This window comes from Stegostoma tigrinum, chromosome 1 (genome assembly GCF_030684315.1).
Source record: "Stegostoma tigrinum isolate sSteTig4 chromosome 1, sSteTig4.hap1, whole genome shotgun sequence".
In the NCBI taxonomy this organism is placed as follows: Eukaryota; Metazoa; Chordata; class Chondrichthyes; order Orectolobiformes; family Stegostomatidae; genus Stegostoma; species Stegostoma tigrinum.
In genome coordinates, this window is record NC_081354.1 from 87,518,977 (window position 1) to 87,538,251 (window position 19,275).

General features: G+C 38.6%; 1 protein-coding gene across 4 annotated transcripts in view; it reads right to left on the reverse strand.

Annotated features, from left to right (window-relative positions):
* Positions 1-19,275, reverse strand: part of ppargc1a (peroxisome proliferator-activated receptor gamma, coactivator 1 alpha) — a 622,893-nt gene that overhangs the window by 11,322 nt on the left and 592,296 nt on the right. For 3 of the 4 annotated variants that reach the window (XM_059646956.1, XM_048540613.2, XM_059646948.1), the window contains 5 exons: positions 16,539-17,499; positions 9,712-9,828; positions 6,190-6,310; positions 5,972-6,093; positions 4,019-4,170 (listed from right to left, as the gene is read on the reverse strand). In XM_059646956.1, the coding sequence (XP_059502939.1) occupies positions 4,019-4,170; positions 5,972-6,093; positions 6,190-6,310; positions 9,712-9,828; positions 16,539-17,499 (1,473 nt within the window). Of the gene's footprint in view, positions 1-4,018; positions 4,171-5,966; positions 6,094-6,189; positions 6,311-9,711; positions 9,829-16,538; positions 17,500-19,275 lie in introns of those variants that run through there. The other variant, XM_059646961.1, reaches the window with a different exon arrangement.

The following is a 19,275-nucleotide window of genomic DNA, read 5'->3' on the forward strand; positions in this document are numbered from 1 at the left end:
TGTGAGGTCATCCATTTCGGTCAGAATAACAGCAAAATGGACTATTATTTAAATGGTTAAAAAATTACAGCATGCTGCTATGCAGAGGAAGCCGAGTGTCCAGTTGCACGAAACACAAAAAATTGGCTTGGAGGTGTGGCAAGTAATTAAGAAGGCAATAATGTCATCAATACTAGAGGGATGGAGTTTAAAGATAGTGAGGTTATGTTTCAGCTGTATAGGGTGCTGGTGAAGCCTAAATTGTAGTATTTTGTACAGTTTTAGTCTCCTTTTTTAAGAAAGTATATACTGGCACTGCACGGGGTGCAGAGGAGGTTCACTAGGTTGATTCTGGAGTTGACAGAGTTGGTTTATGAGAAGAGATAGACTAGGACCATATTCATTGGAATTTAGAAGAATGAGGTGGTATCTTACAGAAATATATAAAATTATGAAGGGAATAGATAAGATAGAAACAGGGAGGTTCTTTTGGCTTGTGGGTGAAACAAGGACTGGAGGGAAAACCACAAAATAAAGGGTAGCAGATTTAGGACTGAATTGAGGAAGAACTTCTTCACCCAAAAGTTGTGAATCTGTGGAATTCCCTGCCCAATGAAGCAGCTGAGTTTGCCTTGTTAACAAAGTGTGAAGCTGGATGAACACAGCAGGCCAAGCAACATCTCAGGAACACCTTGTTAAATGTTTTAAGGTAAATATAGATAGATTTTTGAACAGTATAGTAATTAAGGCTTATGGTAGCAGGTAAGTGGAGCTCAGTTCATGAAAAGATCAGCCATGATCTTCTTGAATGGTGGAGCAGGCTTGATGGGCCAGGTGACATTCTCCAGCTCCTATTTTGTATGTTCTTATGTTGTAATTGTTGTTTCCGTTATCTTTTAATTGGTGCATATGCAAAGCATTTTGTAATGAGCCTGAATACAATTTGCAATTAATTTTGCTACATTGGGAGTTGCTATTTTCTTAGAATCTAACCAATGAAGTTTAAAACATTTTAAATGATACTGCTGAACTTACAGAAACATAATGGCATTAAACTGACAGTAAAACAGTTGCTTAAGATGGATTTTCTTGTTACATTTGAAATGCAAATGAGAAATTGAAGATTGTAAAATAAGTTTCCAATAATGGCTTGACGGCATCAAAACACTTGTTAGTATAACAGTTCAATATTCGCCATTTTACTATTTTTTCTCTTAAAACTTCTTATTGTCATTTCTAAAGTCAGTGGTTTGATCTTGCATATTCTGATAGCTGTACACAGAAGCTGTTTTCACACTCCTGTACAAATTTCAATTTGTTTTCTTCAATGTCACTTACAGAATCTTAAATTATGATTTAACTTTTGTCTCTAATATGTTTTAATAAGTTGTGAAACTAGGAAGACATTGTGCTTATCATAAGAACATAACGGTGTTTGAAACAAGATGGAAGAAATATGACTTGTACCTAAAATGGATGGAAAGTTAACAAATTAGTTATTACAAAATTGGTCAGCACCTGTTTTAGACGAAGGCAAGATTCATTTTTATCCTTATTTAAATGCCACTAGCAAATTGGAAATGCCAAGACTGGGGGAAGGGGAGTTTTGTAGGGCTTGGAAGTCAGGTGGACTGGGGATGGGTGCGATTGTGCTGGTAGTCCATTTATAAGTAATGTGTAAAATCTCTGTATTTCCTTTATCACAGAAACTGAAAACAGTTTATGGTAAAAATGTTTCTGGTGGAAGGCTTGCTTTGGGGTTCCAACACTGTTACCAAAATTCGGAAGGGAAAAAATATAAACCCTTCCTCCAGTCTTCACCTTTCACACTTCACAGTACTCAACAAGATCAATTAAGGAGCACATTATAAGATTCCTCAAACTAAAGAGCTCTAGTGGCACAGTAGTAGTGTCCATACCTCTGAGCCAGGAGGCCCAGGTTCAAGTCCTATCTGTTCCAGGTGTGTAATAACATCTCTGTATGAGTTGAGCAGAAAATACCCACTTCCAGTGCCTTGACTAGTTTGGTCCACTCCACAGAGACTGTCCAGGATTATTGTCGTCTGCTGTATTTTTCACAATGTGGCATAACAAAGATGTGAAATGTTGCCAATTGAGGATGTGGATCAGCCGCTAACTTCTTCAAATGAGAATTCTGTGAGGGAGTATGAGGAGCAGGAGGCCACAGATTTCATAACAGCTCCCCCAGACACCAGGTCTATGCAGAGATGTGCCAGCGTTAACAGGGGGAACCTCAATTTCACTCATTTAAAGTCTGCTAACTTGCCTGTAGTGTTCAGAGGTATGTAGATTAGCTGGGTTATGCGGGGATGGGTCTGGGTGGGATGCTCTGAGGGTTGGTATGAACTTGTTGGGCTGAAGGGCCTGTTTCCACACTGTTGGGATTCTATGATTCTATGGGATGAGATGAAGAGAAATTTCCTCATTCAGAGAGTAGTCAACCTGTGAAATTCTTTGCCACAGAAGGCAGTTGAGGCCTAAACATTGAACGTTTTCAAGAAGGAGTTAGATTTAGTTCTTTCTGCTAAATGAATCAAAGGGTATGGGGAGAAAGTGGGAACAGGATACTGGGATTAATGATCACACTGAATGTGGAACAGGCTTGAAGAGGGGCATGACCTACCTCTGTTTCCAAGAGTTAGACTGCAGTGACTTTAACTTTAGTTATTGTCAGCTGATTTTTATACTTATCTTTAAATCCCTCACAAACTAATCATTTAGATGTAATGGAATAGTTTTTAAGGGATTAAATTCTCTAGAAATACCCTTAATTAGCTATTTGAGTTTCACTTTACCAACACTCCTTGAATCTCTAGAGCTATAGAAGACTTTCTTATGGTTCTTCTCTGAAATAAGAATTATTCAGTTTCCTACTGCTATCACAGCCGTTCTTTCCTTCAACACAGCACAAGGTGCCTTTCTTAAATCTTGCCCTGTAAGTAAAATTTAACCCAACTGGCAATTAGCCAGTAACATTAAATCAAATTATTGTTAGAATTTATGGCATTCCAAAGTTCTGCTTGGTGACATATGAAAATACGTTCAACACGTGAGCCAACCTTTGATATCTCCTAAACTTAATTGTAAGTAATATTATATAAGGATATACGACAAAAATTTCAAATGACTCATTATGATTTTCTATTACTGAACATATATTTATGCATAATTAAACCAGATTGCTATGAACCAGGTCAAACCCCATCGAAATATATTAAAAAGCTAGCCTAGATCTCAACTTTTGTCTTATTTTTAAAGACAAGTGTAAGGCCTTCTGTTCTGGATGCAATTTGGTTGGTCAAATGACACAACTTGAAGCAAAACCCACTTTATTTCTAAACTATAGAAAAAATACAAAAAAGTTGGAATTACGTAACTCTATTGGAAAACTTTACAGAATAATAAGTAAGTGAGTTAACTACTAAAGGGCAACTTTTCCAATATAGTAACATTCCATAAACCCATCCTTGACAAAGGCAAATTCCGTAAAATAGATTGTCTCACATGTCATTCTCCAGGAGGAAAGAACTTCAAGATAAAAACTCAGAGAAAAGACAGAGAGAGAGAGAGAGAGAGAGAGAGAGAGGGAGAGGGGGAGAGAGAGAGAGAGAGAGAGAGAGAGAGAGAGAGAGAGAGAGAGAGAGAGAGAGAGAGAGAGAGAGAGAGAGGGAGGGTGGGGGGTAAGGGATTGATGTACAACAACTATCAAACCCCAACTTTTATTGAAAGTTAAACTAAAATCCTGGTTCTGTGGGGGCTTGACCCCAACCCTGCATGCTGCTTCTATTGTTCCAACTTAAAAAAAACATGATCTCACAAGGTGTTTACTTTATCGGCTTGGAAAAGAATGCTCGACACCTCTGTCTCAACCTCTTTTCATTAAAAGAAAGGATGAAGTACACCTCGTAAAGCCATTGTACAATCGCAACATGAAAATAACTGTAATTCAAAGCCACATTTAACTCAAATATCCATACTTTGAACATAGTAAAAACACTGTGTCTTACTGTAATCTCACCTAGGTCTGCATAGTTCGACATGAAGAATTGTCTGCGGCCACCGAAGCACAATTCAAAAGGGGGCTCATTGGATCTTTGCAACGTGTGTCCATTCTCAAGGGCAGCAAATGCATCACAGGTGTAACGATATGTGATGAAAGCATAGTTGTCACTGAAAAGAATTACAGCAACGTAATTCATGTCGCTCGCTATGAAAAGTCTCATAAATTATATTTTAGACAAAACATAATCCAGTGAGTTTTCATTTGTCAGGCAATAAAGGAAGTTTCGCTTCTATTAGAAAGAGGTTGTAAAATACTTCACATATGATGAATCATCCCTATCTGGTGTGACCTGTATGTAATTCCAGATGCACAGCATTGCAAATGATTCTTAACTGCTCTCTGGGCAAGTACAGATGGTCAATAAATACTGACCCAACCAGAGACACCAACACCCTATGAATGAATCAAAAAAAGCTAAGTGCTTTGCCAAGGCAAACATAGCAGAATTTTACAGTCCTCTATGGCCAGGCTTTCAGGTTCCACCAACCCATCCAGCATAACCAGGCCATGACTTAAAAGTTGGTGGACAAGGCCTCATATAGCTTATGCCCACTCACACCAGTTGTGGCTCTTAAATGGTGAATTAAGTGGTCACTTAAGCGCCACTTCCCACATGGCCAATATTTTTTCAGCCAGATAACCCTATGTGGACTTTGAGTGAGACAGGTAGATTGTGCCTCCTTCATCGCCCCCTCTTCTAATCAAAGACCCTCATCTCAAGATCTGACCCTTACACCACACAGCATGTGCATCCTTGCTCCCACTCCCTTCACCTTGATCTAACAGGTCATCTAATCTACACTGCAGATAACCTGCTCTCAAAAAATGTAGTTATCATCTAGTTCTTGGTTCTTTGTCTTGAGAGTGGACATTCTGGTTGCTCCATCATGGCCAGAGGCCTGCAGGCAAATAAAATGGCCAGCAGCTCTTGGAGGTGGTACTTTCTCCCTAGAAAGGGGCATAGCATCCTTCTCTAAGAGCTTCAAGTGACTACAGGGCTGCCCAGCAGTGTAGTATGTGTTTTACAGCAATGTATTCAGCAGCATGGTATGAACTTAAACATCTATTACTTGCTGCTAATAGAAGCAACTATTCAGACAGAAAAGCCCCAAAATTGTCAATGACATTAATAATTAGTTAATTCATTTTTGATCACATTGTCTCTGGGAGAAATGTTCAACAGAACACAGAGAGGAGGCCCTCTTCATTATTGAGTGTGGTCGTGGAACTTGGGATAGGTGAAAACAATGTTTTTTCTAAATGATATCTACATGCTCTAGGGTCTATTTTAATTCGTTTTGCCTGGCTTTAATAAGGTAATGTCAGCCTCTAAATAGGTTCTGTAGGTAGGTAGTGTTTTTTTTTAACCCTGACAATGTGATTGCTGCCACTTTCAAAGAGACCTACCATTAAACGCCTTAAATATCTAATTCAGGTGATAGACCACCTAGAATTTAAAAGTTTATTTATCACTGAAAACGGTTGGAGCATGCAGTATGAATATTCCCAACATACCCAATGATAGTTAAATTGAGAAGCACCAGCCAAGGAATGTTATTCTGGTGTTGCCTAGAGGGACAAAAGCACTTCTCAAGGATGCACAAAAATAATCTGGGTCATAGTGACGAAGGCCTTGACTTCCACTACCGCAAGTATCCTGTTGATGCCTGATTATTGATGCCTTAATGTGTTTTGGGACGTCTGTTTGGTGCCCACATTTCAACTTCTTCATGTAAATGAAACCGAGTACAGATGACTGGAGGGAATTTTAAGCTTGTTAGTCACTTGCAATTAATACAAGTCAATTCTATTTCCAAGCCTGAGACTCATCATTTTCTTCAAATAAACAGGATTTTAGATAATCAGGAGCACATTTACTGTGAGAAATATAGCCATTTCTAACTTTACCCATCTTCACGCAAATGGACAGTGCATTCTTCAATTTCACCAAAAACTTCAAAGCGTCTCTTCAGTTCGGTACGGGTTATATCACCTCTGACTTTTCCTACATAAATAACACGGCGTTCTTCCTGGAAAGATTTTAAAAATATCATTGGAAATCAAAACGTCATGGTTCTTATAATTAGAGCATTTCTAGTAAGAATAAAAGCTACAACAATGCGTACAATTGCCTTTTGCCTTTGTCGCTCCCTTTGCTTTGCTCTTTCAAATTCACGTTTCTCATAGTCTCTTCGATATTCTTCCCTTTTCATCCTTTCACTTTCATATTCCTCATAGCTGTCATACCTGAATAAATGTAGTTTGTAATGGAACAAATTAAAAATGTTAAGTCAAAATTGTGCACGCAGTGCATTGCATAGCAACACGTTTCATTTAACATTAATATAATTTTCTCATATCACAAAGGTTTTAACTCCTTACTAAATAATAGATCATAAAGTACATTTCATTGCTGAACTAGGATGCTCAGGGTGAGAATGAATGCCTTTGTGGATTCTCGCTTTCAACTGTCATAACTTCAAAGGCAGCATAATTTTCAAGTATAAGCTAAAGATACAATAAATTTACAGCAGTAGAGTGGAAAATGCCACAAGAAAATTCTTGGGGATAAATCTCACAATGATCTTTGAAGTATTTAGCAGATTTTGCAATATGACTTTTCCTTGAACTCCAAGCTAAAAGGTAAATATTTCTCAAAGGACTGTGGTGAAATTTCTCAAACAATCCCTGTAGTTGTCTTGTAATCACATTGGCTGGTGCTCTGTAGGATGACCATGAGTTGCCATGTCAGTGGAAAGGACTTCATGTGCATTGTAGCAATGGCAGCCAGGCTCTGACAAGTGTTTGTTTATCCCTTACTGTTGAAACCCTAGTCCTCACAAATGAGTTCGGAAGGTGGGCGCTGATGCCAGGTTCACCTTTCCCCAGCCATTTGCAACTGGCTTCAGTGTCTTATAAAAGATGTTAAAGCACCCTGTTAAAAAATGACCAGATTTGGGAGTCTTAGCTGTTTTTTTGACCTTATGAACCCTTATATCCAACTCCCTCAGCCAAGTAGGTTTTACTTGACAGTGTCCTAATTGGAAACAAAAATGAAGTTTTCCCTTTGACATTCCAAATGATTACAGGCAGAATTAAAATAGCTATACTAAATTGGCAAGAAACCATTCTGAAATTCCTCTCCTTCTCTTCAGGCCATAAGCACTGCAGAAGTTTGCATGTCGTAAGCAAATAATTATGCTTGGAATTTGTGATGTGGTGAGTTTTGAGTTGGTCTAAGGTTGGATATTCTATTGATGTTGAAGTGAGGTTTTAAGAATTAGCCATCCTAAGACTAGGTACACTGGATAAGCTTTACTTGTAGATAAGGAAATAAGAATACAATAAATAGGACCACACATTGAATTTGCTCCACAACTCAGTAAATTTTAAGCTCATCTTCTACTTCAAGAAAGCATCCCACCCTACCCTTTTATCCATTGATGAGTAAAATGTCCAAAAATATATCAATTTCTACCTTGTATATACTTAACAATTGAACCTTACAGACTTCCAGGACAGAATATTCCCTGATCTCCAGTTGAAAGAGTAACACACAATTTGACTTTGCTATTTCTGCTAGCCACAAATAATAGAGGTGAACAAATCCTTACAATATTCCCTTTGTGAAATGCCTACCCATTCATTTGTTGCCACATTCTGGTCATCCAACTGTTAAACGATTACAGAGCAGGGAACCATTGAGGTGACGTTGCATTCCATTCAATCATGGATCATTAACAAAGTACGAAAACACCAACCTCACCTCATTAGGTACCCTCTATTATAAATTAAATACTAGGATTTGTTTCAGCACCTTCTAACCAGGTCTTACATGGAATGCACTAAAACAACAATTTTCCCACTAGCAGAACCTATTTCATCATGTTGCCACTGATTAACTTACAGTATTGATCAAGCAGTACCGAAGTAGGTCAGTTACATTACACAAAAAATAACCTGCAAAAGAAAACTTCAAATAATCTTCTCAGCATTTTCTCATAATTTGAAGTGCTGAACCAGCAGAAATCTATCAATGAATTAAAAATCAGCAGTCCATGGAGAGCTGTACTATCACAATATCTTTGCTTTGTCACATCAGTCAATCCTTTAATGTTTTATGTTTCAATAAGTTCTTGTACTCAAAGTTTGGGATATCAGTGCTAAAGAATTGATCATCTTTCATCTTTTGGACCTTGTTTCAGCATTGTGTATGAAATAAGATTGAATATCTAATGAAGTTCACATTACAAAAATCAAAATACTATAAAACTGAAGAATAGTTATGAAGACGATTGTTTGGGCTCTCTTCCTCTCTCATCAAATACTGCCAGACGTGTTGAGTTTCTCCAGCATTCTCAATCTTTTCTTAATCTCTCCTCAGGTAGTGTTTGCCATGCTGAGCATTTCCAATATATATCATTTTTATTTCAAAGTTCCCTTTTCCTTATAACAACAAGCACTGATATTTACTTAAGTGTTCAAATTTATTTTATTGCACCTTCTTTCTTAAAGATCAATTCTCTGTAGTTTCTTGGAACAAAATTAATAATGTGGCATCAATTGGGACACACTAATATTTGGTTCCTGTTATGGCTTAATGTTTATTTGGACTTCAGTTCAATATGTCCAAGTGTGTTTAGCAAAGAGCTCTTGTACACACCAGACAGACCAAATGTGAAGGACTGAATGTAGCCCTTTTACAGAACTGTGCACTAATTCCTGTTTTCTGACACGTCAAGAATTTGATACACCCTCGCTCAATGTACAAGCATTTTTTTTTGGTTTTCCCTTCTTTCATACTCCATGTGTTCCATAAATTTGTCCAATAACTGATTTTTATTACCTCCTTAAAAGTAACCCTATTTTGACCTGCCCCCACAGTGAAGTGAACATCAAGACTGCCTGGGTTTTCTTTAAGCAATGAGAACAGATTGCTATCACACCATGAGTGAGTTGGTAAAGATGTGCGTATCAATAGGTTGACTAATTTTTCTTGATTGTTGTTGTCATTTTATTAGAACAAACAGAAAGGAGGAGGTGGGAGCCTGAGACACATCTGCTGGTGTATAATGGGAGCTAAGTGCACACATTTCGTGATTCTGAAGTGAGAGGACTCAAAGGCATTATGGCAATAAGAAACAAGTGAGTATCAGAAGTATGACTACTGAATCAGGATGAAAGGCAAGTGGAGAATAACTAGCAATACATTGGTAGCCAAAGAAAATACAGCACAGACAAATGGGAAGTTATTCTTTTCAATCAACTAAATACTCAAGTATCAAATGCTGTTTTCAGTAATTATGCCACTTGACAATTTACCTGCATTATCTCCTAGGTATAGTAGATAACACAGGCTATGTTTGAACATAGCAAAACACATGTATAGACAATAATTTCAGAGAATTAAGTTAGACATTCATTAAATTATAGAGCACCTGTCCGACGTTAAAATTTATTAAGTCTGATTTTATCAAGGAAGCTATTTTTTGATTATTCAATACATTTTTCTGGTCAAGCACCAACCTGGAGTGCTCAATGAAATATTAATATATCTCAATGCTTCAAAATTAGGAGGAGAAAGCATGCTAAATAAAAATGGCTCAATGGAAAACATGAACAGGTTCTACACTTTTATATCTTCTTACCTGGGTCTACTAAAACGGCTGTAAGGTGACCTGGAGCGTGACCTTGAATATAAGCAGGGACTTCCATGAGATCTGTGTTGTACTCTACCGCTCCCTGAATCAAAGCAGTGATGTAATCTATAAAGCAAAATAAATGCAAATATATGATCATGAAAATAACACTAATAGTATATTTTTAAGGTATAACTTTTGTTCATTGTTTATAAACTCGTTGGAAAGCAAGGCATGGGATTTAACTCTTCACGTGTGCAGCTGAACCATAAGGGACATAGTGAGCAGAGACTGAACACTTCCACAGCAGCATGGTGGAAAATATTGGGGCACTTTTTAGCTACCTTGTTACTCCATAAAACTGAAAACTGATTGCCTCAGGACTGGGGGATATAATCGTATTGGAAAAGATATTAACGGAGGGGAATAATAAAATAACATTAAAATTTGCCTAAATCATATTTATATCCTACCCCATGCGGAAGTGAAGCATGCACTTGATTAAATGTACACATCGCAAATAGCCTTGAGATGGAATAACCCCATGCCTTGCTCATTGTAGCTGGTGACTTCAAACAAGCCAAATTTAAGAGTGTGTTACCAAGATTGGATAAATCGGACCATAAGGCTGAGCTCCTTCTCCTGTCTTACAAGCAGAAACTGAAGCATGATGATCCGGTAGAGCAAGTCATCTCTTGCTTGTCTGAGATAACAGGCAAGCTCCCACTTGACTGCTTGAAGTCAGTGCACTGGTCTATATTCAAGAATTCGGCAGGCAATCTAAATGAGACTTCAATAGTAAGTTTGTCGAGGACTGCTTGCCAAACACATAATCTGAGCGTAACCTGACCGGAAAGCATGGATGAACTAGGAAGATCCACTTCCTAAAGAGGTTCAGGCTTGAGGCATTCAAGTAGGGTGACCCTGACTTATACAGGAAATCTAGATATGATCTCTGAAAAGCCAATAGGGACATCAAGAGGCGAAACTAGACGAAACTAGAGCCCCAGACAAACACAGTTCGAATGTGGTGAGGCTTACATGATACAACTGACACAAAGCAAGTCTAGTAGAATCACTGACAACAATGCATTCCTGTCTGATGAGCTCAATGCATCCTATGCTTGTTTTAAATAGAAAGTCAGTGAAATTATGTCATCGCCTCGACATCCTCGGGTGCACCTGTACCCACAGTCACCGCCGCAGATATCAGATTGGCCTTCCTGAGGGTGAACCCACAGAAAGCGACTGGCCTGAATGGAGTCCCTAGCCGTGCACTTAGATCCAGTGTGGACCAGCTGGCAGCAGTATTTTCAGCATGTTCAACCTCCCCTTACTCCACTCTGAGGTTCTCATTTGCTTCAAGAAGACCACTATCATCCCGGTGCCAAAACATAATCAGGCAACATGCCTTAATGACTACTTCCCAATGGCTCTGACATCTATCATTATGAAGTACTTTGAGAGGTTAGCAACAGCACACATCAAATCCAGCCTCCCAGATTGCCTTGACCCATTACAATTTGCCTAACATCATAATAGGTCCACAGCAGATGCCACTGCCCTGGTCCTACATTCATCCCGAGAATATCGGAATGACAAGGATACCTACATTAGACTCCTATTTATTGACTTTAGCTCTGCCTCCAACACCATAATTCCAAAAAAACTCATCTCCAAACTCCAACACCTAGGACATTGCTCCTCCTACTGCAACCGGATCCTTGGCTTCCTGACCCACAGACCACAATTATTAAGGATAGGCGACTAAATCTCTTCTATAATAATCCTGAACACTGGTACCCTAGCTGCGTGCACAGCCCCTTAGAATACTCCTTATACAGTACGACTGTGTGACCAAATGTAGCTCTAAGCTCGCTGACAGATTTGCTGATAATAGCACTGTAGTGAGTTGGATCTCAAGCATTAATGAGGCAGAGTACAGGAAGGAGACAGTTCAGTTGCATGGTGTAAAGCAATAATCTCTCTCTCTCAACATCAGCAAAATGAAAGATCCGGTCATTGACTTCAGCAAGTGGAATGGAGGACATGCCCCTGTCTATCAATTGTGCTGAGGTCGAGGTGGTTGAGAGCTTCAAGTTCCTAGGAGTTAAATATCACCAATGATCTATCCTGGTCCAATCCACATTGATGCTAAAATCAAGAAATCACTCTACTTCCACAGAAGTCAAAGAAATTTGGCATGTCCACAATGACTCTTACCAATTTTTATAGATGCACCATAGAAAGCATCCTATCAAGATGCACCACAGCTTGAAAAGGCAACTGTTATGCCCAAGACCACAAAAAATTACAGACAGTTGTGAGCACAGCCCAGTCCATCACAAAAACCAGCCTTTTTTCCATTAACACTGTCTACACTTCCTGCTGCCTCGGAAAAGCAGCTAACAGAATCAAAGACTCATCCCACCCTGGTCATACTCTCTTCCAACCTATTTCATCAGGCAGACGAAACAAAATTTTGAAAATACGTACCAACAGATTTAAGAACAGATTCTTCGCTGCTGTTATCAGACTGATGAATGGACCTCTCATATTACAGTTAGTCTTTCTCTGCACCTTCTCTGTAGCTGTAACACATTCTGTTATACATTCTGTTCTATTTCCCTGATGTACTTCTGTAAAGTATGATTTGTCTGGTTTGCACACAATGCAATACTTTTCAATATATCTTGATATATGTGTTAATAATAAATCAAATCACTCCAAATTATACTTCTTCCAATGGCTTGTAAGTAAGTGTACAATGCACACGAGGAGATGTAAGTTTAATCCTTGGCCTTTGTTGAATCAATTGATACCTGCTTTGGGAAAAGGAGTATCTTGTGTCAAAAAAGTGATAAAATTATCAAGATTCCCACCTTTCTGGTGATTTCTGTAACTCCATAAGGTGTATGGTTGAAGACATATACATAGGATAAGCTGAAACTGCGAAGCCTTTCAGGGAGTAACAGCTGGCTGCCATTCATCAGCCAGGCTCAGGTATCAGGAATATTGATTGGGGCATGTTATTAAATGGGTAACCTGAAATCTTGGCTGACAAAGAATCATCGTTATGACAGGAAGGGAGAAACATTATTTTCTGAAATCTCCATACACTGCTTATGATGCTAATCATTGCTTACCAAAGATAAGCACTACAAGATCAATAGTTAAAAAAAGTCTGTTATGTGGAACAGGGTTAAAAGAAGTCCCAACCTATCTCCAAAGAAAACATTCTTAATATCAAGTAAGTTCATATATAAATTAATAAAATATGTTTATCAGGAAAGGACATTTAATTCTCTGCAGTCTATGCAAGTTTACCATAAAATGTTGCAGGGCTCAATGACATGCACTCAAAGCTCTTTCCTCGTGGTCTCTCTCTTTCTCTTTGTTGTCAATTCTACTGCTGGTTCAGTACATCACTTGATAATGATGTCAAACTCATATCATGCTTTTAGAGCACAATGTTTTAGTAACCAACTCTGACACAGCCAATATTACCAGATCCAAACACTCATTGCAGCACATACATAATTTCTTAAGTTTTATATTGGGACTCCAGATTTATCAGGAAAGCTAGACTAATCCCTTTAAATTTAAACAGCTAAGGTAAAGGAATACAGTTCATACCTGATGTTTTTGATTATGACTTTTATATACTTCGCAATCTACATCAAGAACAACAAAGTGTTTATTTTTGGCAGCAATATATCATTACTAAAAATAAGTGAACCAAATATGGTAGGTGAATTTTATCCTAATAGCCTTAGTTTTGCGCAAGCCTATTTATGTTGCGTGTTTATAAACAATTTTGATGTTTCCAGTTAATTATGTCAGTATATGGACAGATCAGTGGCAGATGGAATTCACTGTGAGGTGATGTACTTTGTAACAAGATGAGGGTGTATTCAATGAATAGCAGAACATAAGAAAGCTCAGAGGAACAAAGGGATTTGGGGGTGCTTGTAGGCGCATCCCTGAAGGTGGCAGGACTTGTTAATGGAGTAGCTAAGGCGGCATATGAGACACTTGCCTTTATCAGACATGGCATAGACTATAAGAACAGGGAGGCTTTGTTGGCGATGACCTTTGTTGGTTAGGTCACAGTTGAAGTACTATGTGCGCTTCTGGTCACCACACAATAAGAAGGATGTGATTATGTTGGAGGAAATGTAGAGGAGATTCACCAGAATATTTCTTGAGATGTAGCATTTCAGCTATTCAGAGAAGCCAGATAAGCTTGGATTGAGAGAGCATGCTGAGAGCAGAGAAGGCTGAAGAGGGACCTGATTTAGGTGTATTAAATTATAAGGGACATGGACAAGGTAGATAGCAAGCTGCTGTGTCCAAATAGTTTAAGGATTAATAGTAAAGGGGCATGATTTCAAGTTGAAAGGAAGCAAGTTTAGAGGGGATTGGAGAAAACATTTTCACCCGGAGGGTGGTGGGAATCTGGAATGCCCTGCCTGGGAGAGTAGTTGAGGTGGGTAACACCATGGCAACACCTGTAACAGCCACGGTCCATTTGCTAACCAATCAGCACTTTCTTCTCATACAGTCTAAAAATGTCTTCATCCTCTTTTTATTGGTATTCTTGTGAATTGACCTGAAGAACGGAGGATGAGAAGTTTCAACAAGATGTGTCTTTTCATTAATAATGAAGTTTAGCACTAAATGGCTATTAGTACAAATTTGTTTGGGTTACACCACAGTTACAGAACATCACCTGTCCCATGAACAATGTTGCATTTAATACCATCTTATGTTCCCTCTTTAGTGATGGCGTAAATAAGACAGGTCTTGATAACACCTGAACACCAGAGGCTACTGGGGGTGGGAAAACTGGGGTCGAGGGGAAAACATTGGGGTGCACAAGGTATTCATTAAGAGATATAAATCTGCATGTCACTGGCCTGTTTAAGACTAGTGACTTGGTGTAGGCCTCAACCATTGCTGACTAATTGTTGACGACAGTGCAATGGGGCTGCTAAGTGGGCAATAGTTGGCAACTTAAGGGCTACTATTAGCCTGCTGGTTGGCTGTTGCATACTAGTAATCCATGCTGGAGTAACTGTGATGATCAGACAAGCTGTTACTGAGCCAGCAGGCCACCCATTAGATTTAGTATAGCCTTCCTTCTTCAGAACTGTCTGCACACATGTTTTAAAACCAGCCAATGAGTTTATCCAAGCTGCGACATTGGAGGTTTAGCCTGGCAGCGACAGAGGGGAAAATGCTAGAATTTATTATCAAAGATTTATTGGGTTGGCATTTGGAAGCAAGAGACCACATTAAACAGTGTTGTCATGGATTTATTAAAGGGATATAATTCTTGACACATCTACTGGAATTTTTTGTGGATCTAACCAGTCGAGTTGCAGGGGGGAACCAATGGATGTGGTTTATTTCAACTTTCAGCAGGCTATCAATCAGGTCCCTCAAAAGAGATCAGCTGTAAAATTAAAATGCGTAGAGTTGGGAGCAGTAAAATGTTATGGATAGAGACCTGGTTGGCAGACAGGAACCAAAGAAGAAGAAACAACGTGTTTTATTCTGAGTGATAGTGATTAGTGGGATACTATAGGGATCGGTGCTTGGAGGCAGCTATTAATACATATTCATGATTTAGATGAGGGGACAATCACCAAATTTGCTGATAACATAAAGCTGGGTGCAATGTTGAGCTGTGACAAGGATGCAGACATGATTCAATTTGATTTGGACAAGTTGAGAGAGTGGGCAAATGCATGGCGGGTGAAATACAATTTGGATAAATATGAGGTTGTGCACTTTGGTTGAAAAAATAGGAAGGCAAATTATTATTTAAATGGTTACAGATTGGGGAAGGGGAAGCTGCAATGAGACATGAGTGTCCTTGGACATTAGTCGCTGAAAATAAGCATGATAGCAATGAAGAAGGCAAATGGTACTTTGGCCTTCATTGCGAATGGATTCTACTGCAATTACATAAGACCTTGATAAAACGACACCCAGAACACTGTGTGCAGTTCTGGTGTCCTTAGCTGAGGAAAGATAATCTGGTTATGCAGACAGTGCAATAAAGGTTTACCAAACTTATTCATGGGATGGAGGACTGGTGTATGAAGAGAAACTGGTTTGAGTGGGACCATATTCACTGGAATTTAGAAGAAAAAGAAGTGATCTCATTGAAACCTGTGAAATTCCAACAGGATTAGACTTGACAAACGCACAAGGGATGTTCGTGATTAGCGAGGAGCCCAGATTCAAGGATCACAGTTGAATGATATAGGGTAGGCCATTTAGGACTGAGTTAAGGAGATTTGTTTTTCACCTCAAGAGTGGTAAACCTGTGGAATTATCTATCACAGAAGTGGCTGAGCCCAAAGCATTGAATGTCTTCAAGGAGAGTTAGGTATGGTTCTTAGGGGTAAAGGGAAAAGGCGGCATGGGGAGAAAGCAAGAGCAGGGTACAGAGTTAAAATATTAGCCATGTCACATTGAATGGCAGAGCAGGCTCAATAGCCCCACTCCAATTTTCCACATTTCTAACAGAAGCCCTAAAAGGCAGTGTTTAGAAACAGAAAAATTGACAACATCTAGTAATTGTAACAATACCATATAAAAGGATAATATTACGTTACTACCAACATCTACACAATTTTATCATGAACAGAAAATTTCATTTATCAATTTTACCAATATATCTGTAAAAGAGAATGATATGGTGAGGATAAGGTACAAGGTTAAAATTTGTTTTCATGTAAGTCTTATTGTGATTCATTTCAAATACATTGGTCAACACAATGCATGACCATTTACCCAAATTAGGTGAGGATTAAATTACTTGCCTGGAAGAGGATTTACGGTATGGTGATCTTGATCTGGAATGAGAATATGGGGAGCGAGAACAAACTCTACGTCTGGGGTAGGAATTAGATCTAGACCTTGTCCTGACTATTCCTTGAGAAGGTGCACAAGTCTTTGGCGAGTAAACAGAGTCACTGCAGGGAGAACTGGACAGAGATCGAGAACAAGATCTTTCTAACAATAACCCATCAGGTGTTCCATCCCAAGGGTACAGAAATTTTTCAGTCTCATCATCACTATCATCAAACACACCATCAAGAGACATTCCTGCATTTAGATAGGTAGGCAATTTTGAATAATATTCATGACAAAAGTCTTTTTCTCTTCGATGATTTGCTTTATCTTCTATTTCATCAAAAAAGGCTTTACTGGGATGCCCAAAATGCTTGTTTAGTTCCGCTCGAATTTCTTGGTCTTTGAGTTGTATCCTGGTATTAGAGTAGTTGATAGGCTGTATATCCTGTTGCAGATTTTCCGTCTTATTTTCTTGTTTATCATTAGCTGAAAGGAAGTTTTGTTTGTGGTCCCCTGACAAGAGCTCTCTTTCAGGATGATTTTGGAGTTTACCACTTTTAGGTTCTCGTTCCTTGCAGAACACTCTGGTATTTAATAATTCTGCCTTTGCATTTATGAACTGACAGTAGTCATGGTCACCAAAAAGCCTTGTGTTTGATCGTTTCATCTTTCTTTCTTCGTTTTGCGTAATACTAAGTGCACTGGATAAAGTTGAAGTCTTACTGAGCTGGGCATATAGTTCAGTTTGTACAGGGCCTTTCTTAACAGGGCTGCTCAGTTGAGAGTTAGAGGCAGAATCATTTAAGCGTGATTTCTTTGGTGGTGGACTATGCACTGAAGAATTACAAGATATCCTGCATTTGATCACAGTCTTAAACGGATTATCTTGGTTAGCTTTATGCGGAGGAGTCGTTGGTGGTGTTAGACCTGAAATAAAAATGACAATATATGTTTTCTCACTAAGTGATAATAAGTCAATCAGAACGAGGTGCATTTTCAAGCACTACTTTCTTAAATAACAAGGGTCTTCAAACCTAAATTGCAATGTGATATATTCAGTATAATACTGACTTGTGCAGCTGACAACACAATTTGCATTAATCCAGCATGCAACAGATTCAAAACGACTTGATTACAATGTTCCTGTTTTGTTACTGCTCATTATTTAAATGAAGGGTTGCTAATACAGCCCAAGTTTTCTAAATGATACTGTATTCCCTTCAGATATGCAATATATAAGCATGCGTATAAAGTAAATAATAAAATATCCTCAGCTATAATGCCAGGTAATATAGGTATATTTGTCTGAAATGTTTTTAGATAGACTAACATGGCTCATACAGAATGCATATAAAATATGCAAAAAATATGCAAAAAAACCACACAATTATTTATTGTCAATATCATTCAAACATTCTTGATGTCTTTATACTTTATGGTGCTAACTACCGCTAACAGATATATGAAAAGACCTGCGGTATCTTCTGTTAAACTCAACAAATTATAGTTTATTATAAATGTCTAAATATATGCAGGAAAACTCCAAACTGTTCCAGAATGTCACTTAGGCTATTGTTATTCCAAAACCTCTTTGCTCCCTCTGTACATGGTGCCTTTGCAATAAATAGGTCATATCTATTACACATGGAATAGGTGTGTTGGCAAATCATTCTGAGCAAACAATGTCAGAGATGCTTAACATTTTCTAAATTTTTTTTTGTTTAGAAAATGGGTTTTTATGACAAACGACAAGTTCCATATGTAATTTTGCAAACTTATTCGTATTTTGAATTATTTATGCATGCCTGCGAATAACTTCTCTATTGAATGCTACTTGGAGTCTTTCTCATTATTGTTTTTTTTCCAGATCAATTTAGTAGAACACTTGTCAAATGTCATATAGAATGCCATTAGCCATAATTTCTGAACACTGAGCACCCACATTCTCAAAGAGGACTGTTTTTCATGCTGTCGTAAATTTTGCTGTACAAAGTGCTTGCCAGAGGTCAGCACATTAGGAAATCTTTAAACATATGTCTATGTAGAAATGTATGAATATTTGGAAATACAGTGTTCAATAAACTGCATCCACAATCTTCCAAGGTATTGACTAAAATGTAGGAAGTCTGAGCAACATTCGGTACGATGAGACTTGTGGCAGAGTCGAATAAGAGGTCTGGCAAGGCCCATCTCCACATTGAGAGTGTCTCACATCTTCTTTTATGCTTTTGATTCTCATTAGAACATAGAACATAGAACAGTACAGCACAGAACAGGCCCTTCAGCCTACGATGTGCCGACCATTGATCCTCATGTATGCACCCTCAAATTTCTGTGACCATATGCATTCCAGCAGTCTCTTAAATGTCCCCAATGACCTTGCTTCCACAACTGCTGCTGGCAACGCATTCCATGCTCTCACAACTCTCTGTGTAAAGAACCTGCCTCTGACATCTCCTCTATACTTTCCTCCAACCAGCTTAAAACTATGACCCCTCGTGTTAGCCTTTTCTGCCCTGGGAAATAGTCTCTGGCTATTATTCTTTATTCATTCATGGGACGAGGGCATTACTGACCAGGCAGCATTTATTGCCCATCCACAATTGCCCAAGGGGTGGTTAAGAGTCAACCACATTGCTGTGGGGTCTGGAGTCACATGTAATCCAGACCAGGTAAGGATAGCAATTTCCTTCTCTAAAGGAC